General features: G+C 40.3%; 2 protein-coding genes across 3 annotated transcripts in view; one reads left to right on the forward strand and one right to left on the reverse strand.

Annotated features, from left to right (window-relative positions):
• Positions 1–7,684, forward strand: part of vat1 (vesicle amine transport 1) — a 51,593-nt gene extending 43,909 nt beyond the window's left edge. Inside the window, exon 6 of the mRNA XM_023268449.3 lies at positions 1,589–7,684. Coding sequence (XP_023124217.1) covers positions 1,589–1,861 — 273 coding nt within the window. The 3' untranslated portion in view covers positions 1,862–7,684. The remainder of the gene's footprint in view (positions 1–1,588) is intronic.
• si:busm1-163l24.3 (uncharacterized) lies at positions 7,685–17,529 on the reverse strand. 2 transcript variants are annotated; one of them, XM_035947342.2, is made up of 6 exons: positions 17,433–17,529; positions 14,481–14,664; positions 13,457–13,560; positions 9,819–12,422; positions 8,338–8,546; positions 7,685–8,245 (listed from the first exon to the last, which is right to left on the reverse strand). In XM_035947342.2, exons 2-6 carry the CDS (start codon positions 14,662–14,664, stop codon positions 8,152–8,154), a joined length of 3,195 nt encoding a protein of 1,064 aa, XP_035803235.2. In that variant the 5' UTR covers positions 17,433–17,529; the 3' UTR covers positions 7,685–8,151. The 2 variants fall into 2 exon arrangements, with proteins under 2 accessions (XP_035803235.2, XP_023124222.2); XM_023268454.3 differs by having other exon boundaries at positions 14,481–14,667; positions 17,433–17,509.
• Positions 17,530–19,667: the final 2,138 nt, after the last annotated feature.

The following is a 19,667-nucleotide window of genomic DNA, read 5'->3' on the forward strand; positions in this document are numbered from 1 at the left end:
CTGGTGGTAAAGCCACCAATATGAAAGTTTGTTTAAAGGTTGCTAACTGTCTTTTTTTTTTTTTTTTGAACAAGTTACTGTTATTTTCCTGTTTTGTTAGATTACAGTAAATAAATAATAAAATCACAGAATTTTTTTTTTACATGTTTGAAGAAACAGGCCAGAGCTACACATAATGATAATTTGTTCTTTCACAATTTTTGATGATAAAATGACATGTTTTAATGTATTAAAATCAGAAAAATGGTTATTTTACGGATATATGCGGCTATTTGAAATAAAAAGATAGGCGTGTTGGCTGTAAAACAGTAAAAAAATGTAAATATGCATAAACACACAATTTTTGCTGTATTTAAATCAACTGCATATATCAATATCAGTATATAATATGTATAATATGTTACCATTGCACCATTGCAGCCACATTTTCCAGGTTGTTTTGTGGATTTTTTTTACAGTGCACATTACCACAACTTTTTTTATTTATTTATTTTTTAGTCACTATAATCCTGTTGAAATGGGCCAATGACAAAATCCTTTTTGAAAGCAATTTCATTCTAAGTAATGGTGCATAAAATACACACTGCTTATTCTGAGGGAAAAACAATGAATTTTTAAGTTTGGGCTTAAAGTGTTAGCATTTAGAATTATACAGCTCTGTCAAGTTTGTGCAAAATGTCTTTTTAATGAAAGTTTTCCTCCTTTAGTTTCCCTAAACAACAACATGTCCCATGGTGGTTGCTCTGTAGACAGTCTGTGCAATTTTTTAAAGTTTTCGGCTTCACATGAACATCTGCAGGTTGATGTTTTATGTACGTTTGCAGAGCATTAATGTGCTTCAACATCAGCCTAAATACCTCATTTGTAATGCTTCACAGTGAAACATTTTACCTTTAGCAAGAAATTGTAGCTGGCAAGAAATTGAAAAATTACCATTCCCACTAAAATCGTGACTCACAATAATCAGAATAAGATTTTTTATTTTTTTTGCCTTATTGTTCTGCCCCAGTGGCCTCCTACAATGAATCTTTATTGGAGAATCTTTCCAATAACATTAAGCATCTCTAGAGAACAACTTTGTTATGCAGAATTCAAATTAGAGTTAATCTTAAAATCCAGATAGTGAACGCAGGTTTTTGAAGCAGCATCACCTTTCCAGGAAATCTGCCTCATTTCTGTCCTTGCACAGCATTTTATTGCAAATGATGATGCTTTACAAATAAATCAACGTGTTGTTGAGCAGAATTGGGGGCATTCTATTCACGCCTGTAAAAACATTTCATTATATTTGCACTTAATATTGAAAACGTCTGTTCGTGGCATGTTATATTCTCTCCATTTATTCTGTCACCCTGTTACCACTTTTTATTTGCCGTGCGCTGCTGCAACAATCTCATTTCCCCTCAAACATTATTAAAGTCTCATCTAAACAAATATAATTTCTCATATGCTGCATATTAAAGTGATATTTGAAGAGCAAGCCGGGGAAGATTTGTTTCCAGGCTGCCGTATCAGAATCGAAGATCGGACTGCGGTAGATCTGACACTGAGATATTTGCTTTCAATCATTTCTTTTTTGGTTCTCCAGGTGGGCGACGCCATGAGAAAGATGCAGGAGAGGAACAACATCGGCAAGGTGATCCTCACCACGGAGCCAATGCCCGAGGAGGAGAAGAAGGAGGAGGCCAAGAAGGAGGACAAGAAGGAGGACAAGAAGAAGGAGGACAAGAAGAAGGAGGACAAGAAGAAGGACGATGGCAAGAAGGAGGAGAAGAAGGACGACAAGAAGAAGGAGGAGCCCAAGAAGGAGGAGAAGAAGGAGGAGGAGAAGAAGGAGGAGGCCAAGAAGGAGGAGAAGTGAGGGGGAAGGGATGGAGAGTCGAGCAGACCAGCAGCGAGGGAGGATGTAACCGGGAGGGGTGAGGAGGGGTGAGGATGGAGGTGGCGATGTGGATGGATGCGGGTGGAGGGGGAGGCGAGGATGGGAGGGAGTTTAGAGGGATGGATGAGGAAATGATCATGTCAGTCTTTCACCTCTGGCCGAGATGCAACCACATCCACCCCCACTGGCATTTATCTCAGTGAAAAGAAAACCCAAATCACTTGTCATCCCTTAGAAGATCCAAATTTCCCTACAAATCTGAAGATTACACATTTTCACCACTGTTTACAATCTGACAGGCCAGAAAGAACCAGACACTGTCAGCTCTGAATGCTCCAAACCAGTTTGAAAACATGCAAGTTTAGAGAATTTAAGACTTAAGAATTCAAAATAATGCAGCTTTTTTAAAGCTTTAGTGCAAAAGTTGTAGTTTAGAAAAGTTTTCCACCACACCAAAGTCTATAACTCGCTTTGTTACGGACTCTTAGGATACTTCTGCATCATTTTTCAAAGTGTAGAATGGTCTGACACACCTATCAAAATCGTAAAAGAAACTTTGTTCATGACTCATTTCAAATTTCTCAGCTGATGTTGCATCTTTTCATGCAATCAGAAATTTTTCTTTGTAACAGAAGCAGAAACTGAGCAAAATACTGGTGAAAATCAGACCTTACCCAAAGATTTTTAATGGTGAATGATCACAAAACACCAGTGCTTGCTGATGCTCAAAGCTAGTTCTGTGTGCAAAACAAAACAAGATTGTGACTTTACAGTGACACATGGAGTAACTTGCTTTGTTATGGACTCTTAGGACACTTTAACGTCATTTTTCAAAGCATAGAATGGTCTGACACACCTTGAAAAATGTCAGAAACACGAGTCTGTAGCAAAAATTTCTCAGTTGATGTGACGTTTGTAACAGAAGCAGAAAATCAGCCTGGTGACAAAATGCAGATGAAACTGAGACCTAACCCAAAGTTATATGGTGATTTCACACTTGAAAGTTCACCCAATATGCACCTTTTTTAAGTTTTTCTGGCGAATCTGGTCAAAGCGGATTCTAGTAAAAGTCATCCTGAACAAAAAACAGATTTTGGGTTTAGATTGTAACATCTGGAGTGGATTTAAAACTGACACAGCTCAAATGTGAAAATTTCATGCATCTCTTGCAACTATTAACTTAAAAAGTGCAAAATTTGTACTTTGAGGGCCTGTAACTCTGAAAATATTCACAGTATGAAGGTCAAACTTTGCATGGCTTCATTACATGGAATAAAGTTACTGTCGATAAAAAAAAATCAGCTGATTCAGGTGGGAGGAAGATCGCCGGAGACTTTATTCCTTTTGGAGAATGCCGTGGAGGATTGTGGGTCCAGGCCTGATGTTGGAGGGTTTATGGAGGCGGGGAGCAAATTGCTGTTACCTCGGTGACGGTAATCCCCCGCTCTGGCCCCGCCCTCGACCCCTCGTGCCCCTCCGCCGCCACCTTCAACTCCCACTGTGCTAAACTGTTCTGCTCTGACTTCCACCTGCCGCCTCCACTTTCCCCCCCTCACTGTGCTGAGTCCCCACCCCCCACCTCCCCCTTCAACCTCCTCACCTTCCTCACCCACACACACACACACACACACACACACACACACACACACACACACACACACACACACACACACACCCAAACACACACACACCTCCCACACCCACGCACCCACGGGCCGAACCCACTGACGGGCGCAAAGGCAGGCAGATAAACTAGAACCACACCCACCCACACTCTTCCTCGCCGTCTCGGTTATGTCAGCAAGGATGAGTCAGAGAGGCCTGTGATTGGCCGTCCAGCCCTCCCCCCACCACCACCACCACAGGAGATATGTGCATCACGGTTTTCTGATCATGATCTGAGGCCTTTGCAATTTATCGGCTTAAGCACCCAAAAATTTATCGTGAAGTCGCCATGGCGGCTTCTTGAATATGAATTATTTCCCTCATAATGAGCCTTTTCAGCGCCGCGTTGAATAGAAAAATCATCACCCGGCTTCCTCTCTCCATAGCTACAGATTTTTTTTTCTAGCTGACCAACTGTTGGCAAGAGGCGCTCGGTGCCAATTAAGAGAGTTTCTGTTCAAACGAGCCACAAATGCACACGATTCTCTGAATGAAAGGGGCACTGTAGCACCAAGAGACAGTAAAGAAACCAGTTTTCTCCTTTTTTATTGCCTCCTCGATGCTTTCAAGGCGACCAGAGAGAAGAGGATTCAGCTCAAGCCGGCGTCCATACTTCCCCTCCTCCGTCTCCCTCGTCTTTCCATTTCCCTCTCTATGGTCGGCATAGCAACAGGCGTCAGAGATGGCACTGTTGCTCTGACTCCCTCCTCTCCCTTAGTCTCCCTTTTTTTTCTGCCTTCCCGTATTCGGCAACAGGTGTACAATGAATTAAAGATAAAAAAGGGCAGCAAAGATGAAGCGCTTTTTTAAAAAAGGAATGTGTAATTTGTGATTTATCCCTGACAATGTACGCTGGCTAAAATAGCGCGCCGCTCCCCCTAATGGACAGAATCCTCAGTATTTCGGCACAGATGCTCCTGGGTGGTCTCTCTGAATCTAGTTTATCCACCTGCCTGTTCGTCTCTGAGTCCGGCCTCAGTGTCAAGACTCAGATGGTGACTAGTGACTTTGTAAAAAAAAAAACAAAACAACAAAACTGAAAAAATGTATGGAGAAAAAAAAGAGTGGAGAAAAAAAACGTTGTGTTAGCATGAGTGGCCTCCCCTCATGTGCTGTGTGTGGTGTGCCATTGTGTGTGAAGACGTGTGTGTCCTCAGGTCTATGTCAGGTTTTAAAAGCACCCAAACTTCCTACCAAACCCCCACCACATATCCCCCCCTCCTTTACACTACTCCGGCTACAGTATTATGTAGCTCCCTTCTCACTCCTGTCTGATAAGAGGCCTGTGTTTTACGAGGACAAGTTGGTATTAGTATTTTGCACTCTGCTCGCTGATCTTAATGCACTTGCAAGCGTGGCAGTCGCACTCCGAGCTCCACCTGCTTTGATTTTCCAGCTTCTGCAGCTACATCATCATCATCATCATCATCCACTCACAGCTGAAAGCACAGGTGGCACAAAAATGAAAAAAAAAAAGCAAAAAAAAAAAAACCCCAGCTCCCCCAGGCCAACTTTCTCCTCCTGGGTGGCAGCTAAAATCAAAGCATTCATGCATCCTCGGCTGCGGGAAGTAAAACGTGGAGGAAGCGGCGGTGGAGGCCGGAGTGCGAGCGCCACGCTGGTTGTGGGGAGTGATTGTGTCCTGTCAGCCTCCTGGTTAGTGTTCCGTTCTAATCTGCTGGGCTCCCTTTGTGAACCTGTGGACGGTGCTTCTGTTCCAAGTGCCATGTGAGAAACAAAACGCTTCAGTTACAACAAAAAAAGAAAAAAAAAAAAGATGTTTTACTTACTGTTATTTTAATTTACCTTTATATTTTTTTTGTTTGTTCGTTCGTTTCGTTATCCAAGGGTTTAAAGTTCAAAGCTCATACTCTATATGTGGGGACCTGCCAACCTGCACTCCTTTTAAATGTGACTTTCTGTTGGTCCGAACCATGTGTGCCAAATGTATATTCCTCTGTCGATGCTTTGAATATTATTATAACAGTGCATAAAAAAATATGAAGAAAAATTCTGTTTTTTTTGGATGCATTTTCCGAAAAGTCGTCACAGCGTGTCAGATTTGTATCCCAAAAAAAAGGTCACGGGTGCTGACAGAATTTTTTGCTGCAGTTTACAACAAAAAAGGTTGAACACAATTTGTACGTTTTTTTGGATTTGGGTTGCAGTCTTGCTCCAGTGTAGGCCTGCTTTGTGCCTCTCTCCTCGCACAGCTTACCTCAGTCCGAGGCCCCCCCTTCTATCCTTTTCACTGTGTTTTACCAGCTCTCACATTGTGGTGTTTACAACTTTTAATATCAGTGTCACAGTGAAAAGGAACCGGACACGGTGCGTTCACGACTCCACCAAAAGAGGTTCACGAGAAAATCTGCAAATTTCCCCCCCAATGCTCCACAGTATTCCTCTCTATGGATTCCAGTTTCTTTCAGTTTGTTTCCAAAATGGTTCCTGTGACAAGCGAGGGAGCAGATGTTTTCACACAGCTGTGCAGGGCTGCCAATACTGTAACACAGCTGAACAAACCCCCCCACCACCACCACCACCACCGCTTACTGGCTGATCGCAGCTCAGCCTCGACCCGCTCCAGACACAACATTTCCGCTTTACAGCTGATCTCAGTTAACTTGAAGGATTGTTCCTCTTCTCCAGAGCTGCATCTGCAGAGCCAAAAACTCCATATCAGCCCCTTCCCCTCCACATAAAATAAAACATCACATCTGGAATTTGAAATCGCATGCATCCATGTGCATGTGGAAAACAGATTAGAATTCTTTTTTTTCATGCTTTCAACATTCTCCTCTTGGCTCTTTAGCGCTAAGATGCCTTTGAGATGAACTCAATCAGCAGGGCGGGTGTTTCATGTCTGGTTCGAACTGAAGCCCACCCCTCTTTCTGCTTCGACCTGCCGTCTGAGAGCTTTTCCATCATCTTGAAACGCTTTCCCAGCCATTCCAGACACTTATGCAAGAGTGCTTAGCAACTCAGAGATGCACTGGAGACAAAACAGTGTTTCAAAGTACAAATACACAAATTTTCTGCAGTTTTAGATTTGATAGGACTTGATTCACACTCATAGCTTTAGCTCAGAAAAACACAGTGAGTGTAGTATTTCCAATAGCTTCTGTCTGTCTTGGCTTGTAGCTGAAGTCCTTCACAGGCGCCCACCGTTCAGCTCTGAGGTGAATTTCGTTCTTTTCTATGGTTTCTCAGGTCATTCCAAACAGCAGTTTTCCTCATGTAAGAAACCACTTAACTTTGCATTTACTAACACACACACACTCGTCATTGTTTCACTGAGTTCACTGCACAAACTGTCACACCAGTTTTCCGTCACGCCATCCATGTTTGATGTAAGCTTTAGTATTCAGAGTCAAACGGAGAGGATCCGTCAGCGGCTTCATTTCCAGTTTCCGAGCCGCCACGTTTCGCTCGTCCACACTGAGAACCCAAACAGCCACATCTGCCTGCAGCTACTGTTTCGTTCACAGCCGTTTTCTAAAGGTGTTGCAATGCAGCGGCATTGCAGAGATGCTAAGAAAGTGCAACCTGGCTGGGCTTGTCATTGTACAGTACTAGAATGCATGTTTAGTCAGTTTAGAAAATAAGGCATGTGTGTATGTACAGCTCACTGTCTTTTTCCATGTTAGTTTAGTCGTCATGTGGTGGTTTGGTGTGAAAGAGGAGATGCCAGTCCGCTGCCCCCGTTGCCACCTGTCCTCACCTTCAGCATGGGCACTGCCAGCTGGTTTACTCATGAGAAATCCTAACCAAATCTCTGGGAATGCTTCAGTAACACATCCATCCCACCACACCACTTAGAGTTCAGTCACCGCTGGTAATTTCCTACAAGGCATACCCAACAGGTTGACTTCTAGATCTCCTTTCCTCTGTCCTACCTTCTGTTGTTCCTTTTTTTAAATTTTTGTTTTCCTGGTTGCAAAACACACTTCTTCTCGTCTCGACTTTGTTTTTTAAACCCTTTGAATTGATGCTGCTTCTGTGCTTGACTCTGGGTTTACTGCGTGGTGCCATGTTGTCCACATGGCCTTTAGAGCTTGTAACGCTTCAGTGTGTAATGTTACCATATGCCTTACATGTTTTCCAGGACTAATAAAAAAAGCATAACAAAAAAAAAAAGACAGGGAATGTGTTTTTTTATTTGTGTACTCATTGGAAACTGAGATTTCTACAAATCTTAAACATTTTTTAAAAACTATATCATGATTGCAACCACACAGGACGGTAAAAAAAATCATCTGTACTGTAATGTGCTCAATATACAGAATAAAATGCAGTTTTTACAAAAAATTGGTTGAAATACTAAGAAAATGCTCAGGAATGCTGTGTGAAATAAAGCACACATTAATGACTGGTCACTGTAACAACTTTCTTACAAGAAGAAATACTAAAAAAGGTTATAAAATGTTTAAAAACCACAGTATATCCCCTTAGCAGCAAGAGGTGTCAGTTGCCATGTGGATACATAATCAAAATGCAACATCAGAATCAAAATACAAAGACAGTGCAAATTGCTTTAAACGTAAAGATTAAAATATATATATTTTAAAAAACAAAACTGAAATTCCTTCTCTGCCTTTTCCTTCTTATTCTTGAGACTTGGCTGCTGGATCCTCAATCCCATTTGACGTCAAAACCTCAGACAAGCGCGTCAGGTAAGTAGAATCTGGGTATCCGTTCCTGAAACAAAAAGAAGACTTCATCTCTCATCCATGGACTTTGTGACCTTTAATTTTGCAGCCCTGTCAGACGTCCTCTCTGGCCTCACTCACCCTGATTTGCCTCCCTGCAAGCTGGTCTTGTGGGGGATGCAGTCCCAGGAGACCTTGGCCTCGCCGTCTTTGCTCGTCACGGTGAAGGTGAGTCCCTGCCTGAAGGCTTTCTCCAGCCTGGGCAGCAGCTTCTTCACCATCTCGCTGTCAGGAAGGTAGGCCTCAAATGTGCCTCCTTTAAAAGGCTTCCCAGGAGACGGGTGACCCTCCTGGGAGGATAGAAAGCAAAGACGACGGTCGGGAAGAAAATCTTTGGATGTTGCCATGTACACACTAAAAGCAAAGTCATACAGGTCATGGTAGTCCTAAGAGCATCAATGGAAAACAACTGGATGTCACATACTGCTTCTTGAAGATGCCTCAGCTTTCATCAAATGGGGAGTCAATTATATATGCTGTCATCCCCAAATCACATGACAAAAACCAAATTAATGACCCAAGTATTGGTGTGTAAATGGTGGTGAAACTACCCGATAGGTGGTGCTGTCAACTCTGTCCTGATGGCAGTTCTAGTTAAACATAAATGGCTTCCTTCACTCCCACCTCAAACCACCTGTCTTTTCGGCCCAGAATGTAAACATCTCACAGATGAAATGAAGAAAGAGGGGAATTATGACACCACCTATCACGTACTTATAATGCAGTCTTGAGATGCCTCCTCAGACAGAATGAATAGTGCTCAAACTTTCTAGGTAGGTATCTCAGGTTTATAAGTACCTGATAAGGTGTGTCAAGGACTCATTCTTATGTTTAAAGGTGGCTTCCTTAACTTCCCCACATCCATCTCTAAATAGAGAAGGTAGTTCATGTCATCACTAATCAGGTACTTATAATGCAGTCTTGAAATCCCTCCTCAGACAGAATGAATGGTCATCAATCAAATAAATTCTAGGTAGGTATCTCAGGACTGTATTATACGCACCTGATAAGTGATTTCATGCTTGCTTCACCATTCAGCCCCAATACATGTGAGTCTTGGCTTGCTAATGTGCCATACCTAAGAACTTTTCAGGCCCACAGAGACCATTTCCATGGTAATAAACTTCAAAATAGATAACTTTGCTGCACAGAGATGAGTTTTTAGGGTTTTATTTCTTACAGCAGACTGCATCACTCGCTGTGTAGCACTAAAAAGTGGCACCCTAGATCTTTCTAGGAGGAGTCAACTGCAACATAAAGTAAAATTATATGTATTAAATGTAATTATTTATATATTTTACAATCACTCAAAGCTTTGACATGCCATACTACATTCTGTGAGGCGGCTTAAGCAGTTAAAGCAATAGAAAATCATCAATGTTTACCCACAATTAGCAAGCAGTAACAAGTAAACAGATGGCAATTGAGCAGCCATTTTTTTGCTTCATCCATCGGCTATACTGAGATGAAAGCTTAAAAGCCTTTCTAGTTGAATAAGTGAAAGGGCTTCTATCAGATACAGCAGCTATCAGTGAGAATAAGTTTGAAAGGAAGCCACTCACCCCTTGGATACCATCAGGAATGCGGTAAGTGATCTTGATAGTACCGCCCTTTTTGTGACCCGGTACACTCATCTGTAGTTTGGATCTGATCATTTTGCCCTGGATGCCCCGAGGTACCTGTTCTGGCTCTGGACAAACTCTGCAGTTGGTGTGGACCGTCTCCAGGCACTTTGGGCACATGGTGACCCCACATTTGGTCCTCGTCATGGACGTGCCATTCTGCCCGCACACACAGATGCAAACGTTCTGGATCTCGGTTTCTTTTCTTTGCCCTGCATCGTCTATCTGGATTCGTTCTTTCTCGCTAGAGGTTGCCGTCGACCCGACACCATTCACTCGTTCCGTAGCTTTATGGTTTCCTGCTGCAGCGTGATTGATGAATGACTCCATTTTCTGTCCATCATTCTCCACTGTACCAGTAATTTTCACTTTCTCCTTAATGACATAGTCTTTCCTCACTGGCGGTTGACTGGCAGATCCATTTACAACTTCTTTCTCACCGAAATCGCTTCTATAAGTCGTTTTCCATTCCTGACTCCTACTACTACCAGTCCCTTCAGCTGTTTGGTTCTCCAGCATCACCTGAGAATGACCGGTGATTTGATCCTCATTCATTTGTAAAGAACTTGAGGAGCTGGATGGGCTGGAGAGGTGGTGCTGTTCAGGTGCTTGAGCCAAATCTCCAGAAAACACCTCCCTCAGTGTGGCACCAACCTGAGAACACAACTGTTTCGGACCAAGAAGGTATAAGCTCTTCTTCAATGTCTTAATAGTGACCTTCTTGAAACGGCTTTGTACTTCGGAGCAACAAGCCTGTAAGGTTTCATCTGCTGTGTCGGTGATTCCCAACTCCGACAGGCGAAGCTCCTGCACAGAAAAGTCCAAACCAACCGAGTCAATTAGCTTCTGCAAACCGAACTGACACAACTTCACTATTGATGAATCTGCCCCTCGTAAGGTAATCGTCAAATCCCTGCTTCCATCTGGGCGGCTTTCTTTCATCTGGACATCAGAAGTCAGGTTCTCCACCCGGGTGTTGTAGGCTTCTTTTATGTGCTGCCACATTATCAAGGGGACTGTAAGCTCTGCGCTACAGATTTCCATCTTTTCCCGTCCGGTTTGGGTGCTAAAGCTAGAAGACCTGCCCCTGGATCGGACTGTGGATTTGCTGGAATCATCTTGACTCCTTTGAGTCGTCAGTTGGGCTTTCTGCTGAGGCGTTCCTGAGAAACTACTGGCTCGCTTCAAGCCAGATCCAGATCCAACCGGTGGAGATAAAGGACTTAAAGGGGAAGTTTTTGGTCGAACATCCATTAGATCCAAAGAGGTTTTACTCTGTGTAGAGGCAGACGAAGGCAAAGCACTCTTAAATAAAATGTCCTCTCCGGTGTTTTGGGCTCTGGAGACTGCTTCACCAGAAATCTCTGCTGGTTCTGACAGAACATCGTGTCCTAGCATCGGTCCAGGACGTGTTTGTCTGATAGAAGATGGGTTTGATCGCAAGGTGAAGTCTGTTGGTCGACTGCCTAATGCAGCCAGACCTGAATCCTTAAACCGTGCTGCTAGTTTATACCTTCTGGCACCTTCAGCTCTTTTTTCATCTTCCTCTGACCTCAGCATTGGATCTTCAAAAGATCCTACAGTCGTGAAGGGGATTCTTTCCTCACTTGCATAAGCTGACGAACCTGAATCATACGAAGGAAATCTAAGCAGACTGCCTACATCCTCCTCTTTCTTTTCTCTCACTTTAATGTGGTCCAGGAGAAGAAAGTGTTTGGCGTCGGACACGTCACTGCTGCTCCCAACAATGTAAATATTTCGTTCGTCCTCATTCAGAAGAATCTTGGGAAGTCTGATGCTTAAGTTCTCCAATGCCCTTTGCAGTCCTCCCCTGGGGGACAGGATGGACTTTGGGAGTTGAGCTCTTCGGATCTTGGTCTCGTTCTCCTCGTAAAGCCGACTTATTGCCTTTTTCGCCAGCTTCAAGCGTTCCTGCTCTCGACCGCCTTCCCTGTCTGCTGTTGCGATCTGCAGAAACAAAGTGGACAAACCCTGATATGTCATATCCACCACCTCAACGCCATACTGGCTCAGGATCTGCTGGTATTCCTTCTGGCAGTGTTTCCGCAGATACAGGAACATGTCTGCATCCAGGATAAGTGAGAAATCCTCCTCTGAGGTGGGAGGAAGCTGCATAGCTGCACCGTCTATCTGCCCGGTATCCTCCCAGTCGTAACCTCCAGGTGTGAGATCTCTGTTTAAACCTGAGCTGAACTCTTCAGAGGGCCTGTTAGTGGGATGTTTTTCTCGTTGCTTATTGGGTTTCCTGCTCTGATCTTCGGACTCCTGAGGCTTTTGTGCTGTCTGAAGAGAAGAATTGCCACTGAGGGCAGGTTGATCTTGGCTTTCTGCTGACTCTGGGCCTCCCAGCAATTGTGCCAAGGCGGCCTGCACTTTGTCGTAGGAGCCACACAGTGTACAGCAGCCCTCAGTGGCAGAGTAGTTTATCTGGACGTCAGGGTGGCTCTTACGGATGCTTGTCAGTGCCATGATTCCTCCTGGGAGCTTACTGTAGTCAACAGTTGCTGATAAACTTAAGATGACCTGCGATGACAGAAAAGGAGAGACAACAAACGGTTAATATCAGTTGATGAGGGCTGCAAATATGCCAATCCAAGTGCAGTGTGTGGCCGAATGGACTCAAACACACCATGCCACAACTGTCTTTGTAGCATCGTCTACTCTCATTTAGTACAAGCACTTGAGTTTGAGTAACATTAATTAGCATGCAAAATGAGAGAGGAAAAGGAGAGAAACATTGGTTGCAAAAAAGAAATACAACATCAGTTATAGCACTGCACAGTTAATGGATATCGATCACCCATGTGAGGCGTTTAGGGAATATTAGTAAATTGTAGCATTTGCAGATTAGGAGATGTTGAGCAAGTAAGGAGTTTTGGATATGACTATATTTATATTTAGCCTCTAGGAGATGCTCTGGAAGATTATTTTATGGTCTAACTTTGATGTTTATTTGCATGTATAATGACATGGAAGTAAAAGCAGAGTTCAGTTTACTTAAAAGTGAAAGCGCGACAAAAATATTTGGTCCTAAAATCAATGAATAAATCTGATAAATAGGCTAATCCTAATGCCAAAATTGACCAAAATAATCAGAATTATCATCTTTGGCCATAATTATTCAGCTTTAGTCAGTTATATTGAGATACTTTAGCTAGAGAAAGAATGATGTTGACCAAAAAACAGGTTCTCTGCAGCGTCTGCAGTGTTTTGCAGTTCTTGCCACGCGACACGAGGCAACAATTAGTTTAACCATTTAAATCAGCAGCACAAAACTCTGTATGATGAGTGCAACCCTATCAAAGCAAAAAACTATTTTGCAATGCTAAACCATATGAGAAAGGTCCCAAATGGTTTACACTTCTTAAAAAAAACAATTTACAGTCAAAAGTAATTTTTCAGCTTTTACTTAAGTTAAAAAGTTTCATTCTTTCATCTGGTGAAAATTCTTTCACCTTTTCAGATATTGCAGAAGAAGAAAATATTGCAATGGCAGTTTTTCCAGTGTCATGCAGCCCTACAGTTGACATATAGCCTGATAGTGTCGTTAAATGTACCTGGTCGGGGTCCAAGCTTTCTCGATGCTCGGTTGCAGTGAGTTTGTATTTCTTCCCGTCCACTTCCAGAATGTGCCAGCTGTGCTGAATAACGCTCTGTGCCACTGTGTGAGGAATCATCAGAGGAAATCAATCACAGACTGTGAGGCATCCTGACTAAGCATTTCTCCCGCTGGCTACTTACATTCCAGCTCAGAATACATCACTGGTGACAGCAGACACAGGGCAAACCCAAACTAATCCTATGTAAATCACTGCATGGTGTAAAGAAACTGTAATATTCCTGCAGCTCGGGCACCAAAAATATTTGGTAAATAGCAGAAAATAACTACGTAATTAAATGATCGAAGGATATTTACACGTGCATTTGGTTGAATAATATTATGATACAAATAATCAGGTGTTAACACAGATTTTTAAATCAATATTCAGTTTTATTATACAGTTTTATATAAAAATCTGAGAAAAATGTCAAAAAATACTAATTTAAATTGCAATTATCTACTGTTAATTGTGGATCATATCAAGACTTGCATGAGTCTTTGCTTGTAACTTTGCATTAAAATCTTGTGCATTTCACAGGTTTTTAGTGTTAAAAAGCATATACCTATAAAAATTAATGGACTTAATAGCTTTACCCGTGAAAAAAATGTAAAAACATTGTTGTTAAACTAAAACTTATGATAACAATGATGATAATAAACTGTTAATTTTAGGACTTGTCAGGTTTTTACACATAATTTTACATTTTATTTATATTTTTGTGTATTTCTAAAATGCGGGAAACATTCTGTAAAATATCCAGAAAATTACTAATTTAAAAAAAAAAAAAATTGGTGTTTTTAAAATGAAAGATCTTGATGTACTTGCTGCTGTATTGTTTTGTATGGTGTCACTATAATCGGTTTAATAATATAGTTTTCACAGCAGCATGTTTCTGTGACAGAATCAATAAATTATTCAGAAAAAATCTCCTCCCCGTCATTTTAAATGCAGATTCGTGGACACACCCGACCCCACTGACCTCCTCCATCCTCGAAGGTGATGAGGGCAGCGGCCGGCGTTGCCTTGACGATGACGACAGCATCGATCTCCCCGCCTCCGTTTCTCTCTCTGAGAAAGTGGATTAAGAGTTTATCTTTCAGCCTCGCATCCTCGATGTCCGTGGGCAGACCGCTCACCCTCACCGTCCTGCCTGCCTCTGCCATCTGCTGGGAGGAAACACACAAACTGAGCGACTGCAACACAAAAATGCCATGATTCGGCAGAAAACGGTGAAAATCAGTGTGATGGTGATAAACAGGACGCCTCTTTGTGAAGCTGTTAATGTTAGTGTCAGACAGACATTCAAAGACCCCACCCTGAAAGAGAGGAGACATTTTTGATAATCTAACACCCTCTGTTGGAGGTTACCAGGAAACTACATCAACACAGCACAAAAATTTCCATTGCTGTCATAAGAAACCCCTATTTTACTGAAATTCTGAGCAAAAAAACCCTCAAATTTCTTTAGAAAAATCACCCCAATCTCTCTGCAGCTGATTATTTAAGACAAGAACAGGCACTGACAATTTCAATTAAATCATTTTAGTGTTCAAACTATTGATATATTTACTCTGTCGTATTGTTTTAGTGTAAATCCTTGTCAAATATTTATAAAAATTCATACAGCACCTTACATACACAGAGGATGTCCAATGTTTTTTACAGGTTAAAAAAAAGAAAAGATAAAATGAAAAATACAGCAGAATTAAATTTTTTTAAAAAACGGACAAGCTGAATAATGTGTATTTGAAAATTAAAAGCAGATAAAAAAAAACATGCATAAGATAAAGTACAAACTACAGCAGAATCAAATTTAATTAATTACTTTTTTTTAAATAAAAAATAATGCAAACAAGCTGAACAAAGCGCACCCAGATTTTAAAACATCATTTTTTTAAAAATGAAAAAGACCAAATTAGAAGAATAAAAGCATGTAAAACATTAAATATACAAAAATAAAATAAAATGTGTCTAAGATAAAAAAAAAATGCAACATAGACTAAAATTAAATATTATAAATTAATATTTTAAAAATGTATTAATTAAATAAATCAAAATCAGTGCAAACAAACTTAATGAAGTGCAAACGCACTTTATATAATAATTTAAAAAGCTAAAAAATAAAAACATGTATGGGGCGCCCAGGTAGCTGGGCGCCCCATACATGTTTTTTTTATTTTTATATATATATATATATATATATATATATATATATATATATATATATATATATATATATATATATATATATATATCTGTCTGCTCTCTCTCCCTGCATCTCCTGCCAGCCTGCAGTCTGATTGCAACAATGTGATTCAGCTGCAGTCATTAGTTCACTCTGCTCACCTGTTCACAATCACCTCATGCAATAGAAGCCCGGTTCATGGTTTCATTCCCCGCCAGACCACAGACACCTAGTCACACACCTGCTTCCCTCCAGACTGCACATCCCCATTTAGACTCAGTTTTCCCATCCTGGACTTCCCACATGGACTCAGTTCTGCTCCTGGATTCCCATCAGCCCGTTTGTGTCTCCAGCCCGTTGTCCCTGTCTTGTCTCCCGTTCAGCTCCTGGATTTCCCGAGCCTGTCTTTCCCCTTTGTTTCAGCTCCTGATTCTTGTGAGTACCTCTTCTGGTAGTTTAGTTAGTTCTGCATTAGTTTTTGTAGGTCCCCCCCCCCACCCCTTTTGTTAATTGTGAGTTTTTGTAGAAAGTTTGGTCTTGTTTTTCCCCCCTCAGTCCAGTTTTCCCTTTTGTGTTGTTGTAGCTCTTGTTTCGTTTAATAAAGCCCGTCCTTATTTTCCTCCTGTCCCCCTGCTTCTGTGTTCTGTGTCTGGGTTCTCTGCATCGCCCCCACCCCATAACAGAAATATAAAACAGAAGCTGATGAATTGTGCACTGATTTTATAGAATCATTTTTTAAAAGCTGAAAAACACCAAATTAGAGAAATAAAAGCATGTAAAACATTATATATGCAAAAATATAAAATAAAACATGTATAAGACAAAATGCAAAATACAGCAGACTAAAATTAATCTAATTAAATAAGCCAAAAATGGCGCAGACAAGCTGAATATAGTGTGTACTGATTTTATAGGATTAAAAGTAAATTAAAAGAATAAGAGCATGTAAAAATATTATGCAAAAAAAAAACATGTATAAGGTAAAATACAGCAGAATAAAACTAAATTAATAAATTAAATAAACTGCAGACAAACTGCATAGAAGAAAGAAAAAAGCTGAAAAAGACAAGTAAAATATTTGATAGCTCTATAATGTGTCCACTAATTATATATATGTGTGTGTGTGTGTGTGTGTGTGTGTAAACAAAAATCTTGTAATATGTGGAAGTACTGTTGTCAAAGCAATCTTAATCAAACCAAGTGTAATAAGAGTTTTTACATGACAACATACAAATCTTGTATATTTGATAGATATTTAATGTTAAAAACGTTTATAAAAGACCAGAAGAGAAAAATAAAAGCACGTTAAAGACCAAGTGTGCAATAAAATAGAAGATAAACAAATGAAAATGAAGTGCAGATAAGTTAAATAAGGTGTACAGATTAAGTTCCTCCCCTTTCCTCACTTTCTTCCTGCTTCTCTTACTGTAATCTTGTTTGCAGCTCAGTGACAAAACCACTTCATTTCATCAACAACCTGCTGCTTTCCACAAACAAAACATGTCGTTGTTTGTATATTCTGCAGATTTTAGAGCTTTTCTGTTATATATTCGTTGCTTCCTGCAGTGCTTTCTTCCACATTATGTCACAACAAGCAGCCAGAAGCGAGACTGAAGCCAAACTGTCGAGGAAGTGAATAAATGTCTCCCATCTCCACTGACTGTCTGCTCATCGACGGATCTGCAGTTCGTCGCTGTTTCTCTGAATCCCTCTGATTTCTGTCGCGTTTCTCTGATCTTTACTGACCTTGTAAGCGTTTCGGTTTGTCCTCAGCTCTCAGAGATCGTCAGCCTTTACAAGCCCTGGAGGAAAAGTGAAACTGCTCCAGTGTTGTGCGGTTTGTTTTCTGCCCTACAGGGGGCGACAGAGGGCAGCAGCTGGACAGATGTGTCAGATGTGTTCAGGTGAGTCTGCTGGTTCCTCTGCAGCTTAGTAGGTGAAACCAGCCAGACCAGAATGTGAAGATACATGGGAGTAGATGCAAAATATTCCCCTCAGTGTTTAGAACCAACCAAAGGGGACTTTTATTTCGAAAAGCTGCAAAAAAAAAACTACTAGTAGCTGCAAATTGGTGCATAAAAATTCACCAGAATGCAGGGAGTTAAGTGTTTCGTGCTCTAAATGTTTCCAAAAAGGACCCCAACCCTCGATAATGTGTGTTTAGCATCTAATATCAGATCTGAACGCAGCAGGAAGTCCTTTACAGCTGCAATCAGGCTTTTAAATTCACAGTAATTAACATTAATTACGAGTTATATGCTGTGCACATGTTTTAATTTTTCTAACTTATATACTATGTATATGGTCATACTGATGACTATTAGTGTTGGTGTTCTGTTGGGTTTGTGGTACTGTTGCAAGTAATTTCTTTAAATTAATAAAGTATTATTCTATTACAATGATTTTACTTGTGGCAGCACATTGGTGCAGTGGTCAGTGAAAAAAAATGTATATTCATACAATTACCATTATGAAATTAACCTAAAAAGTGTAAATATCGGGGTTAAGACCCTCTAGTGTTTGTAGTGACTTTCCAAGAGTGGTGTACATATTGGGCATTAAAAACCCTTTTAAAAAGCTATAAAATATTATTTTTGCCTTATTATAGTACATATTACCATCCTAGAGTGCCAATAATTATGGAGATAATTACAAAATTAACCTAAAAAGTGTAACTATTGGGGTTAAGACCCTCTACTGTTATTTATTGTACCTCAATAATTTACATATTGGGGATTAAAACCCAACCGAAATGCTGTCAAATACTACTTTACCTGACTCTAATTCATATTAAGGCTGAGAGCTGACAATATTAACATTTATGGAAAAAATACAAAATTAAGCCAAAAAAATGTAATTCTGGGGGGTGAAGACCCTACAGTGTTATTTATGGTGTGACTTTACCATAGTAATTTACATATTAGGGATTAAAGCTACTCAAATATTGTATTAAACACCACTTTACCTGACTAAAATACATATTTAGGCTAAGACTTTGTGTTTTTAATTATGAGAAACAACCTAACTAATGTAACTATGACCCTAGCTAATATAATTTTTAAGACTCGGATCCTACAGTATTTTTAATTAGAAAGACAAACCTGACTAATTTAGAGTGAAAGTTTTGACCATTTAGAAATATACTTGAAAAACCAACAAATCCAAGGATTCCCTGGATGATTCCCTATGAGCAAACTTTGTTTTTATTTGTAATTTAGTTTTTTTATTTAGTTTTTTTTTTTAACATTTATTCTATTTATTAGAGACATACAAGGAAAAAATACTGCATTCACTTATAGTCTCAGTATAAAAATAAGTTTAAAAAATTAAATATAAAACCTGCGGTCTGGTCTTAAGAGCCTTAAAAGTCTTAGAATTAGAGCCATAATCAAAACCACAAAGCCACCCTAAAAGAAACATCAGTACCCTGTGCAGTGATGCTGAAGTTGCTGTATTTTCTCTTCCTGGTTTCACTTCATCTGTTCAGTCAGTCAAGCATGGATGGAGGTTTTGTTTGAACACTGGAGGAGACACAAGTGAATATTCATGCACCGAGTTGTTCCTCTGAACAATGTTATAATTTTTCTTCAAAAGAAAACAGTGGATGAAAAAAATCCTCTTAACTGTGTCTATAGACAAGGAAGTGTTTAATGAATCCTCCAATACTATAAGGTCCACGCAGAAAACCGCTCTTGTGCAAAACTTATTTTAGTCAGTTAGTTATATTAAATAAAAGAAAATATTGTATGACTGGCTTACAATAATTAACCTAAGAAATTTAAATGTAGAGGTTAAGACCCTACACTTTTTATTTATGGTATGATTTTACCTGAGTAATTTAAATATCAGGGATACAACCTGTACAAAAATTATATAAAATATTTCTTCAAGCAAAAAACCTCTCAACTGCCTTTCCTTGTTGCTTAACAATAGCAAAGATTTATTATTTTATATTCTATTAAGGTTATAAATTACACAACT

The sequence above is a fragment of the Amphiprion ocellaris genome, chromosome 19 (genome assembly GCF_022539595.1).
Source record: "Amphiprion ocellaris isolate individual 3 ecotype Okinawa chromosome 19, ASM2253959v1, whole genome shotgun sequence".
Classification (NCBI taxonomy): domain Eukaryota; kingdom Metazoa; phylum Chordata; class Actinopteri; family Pomacentridae; genus Amphiprion; species Amphiprion ocellaris.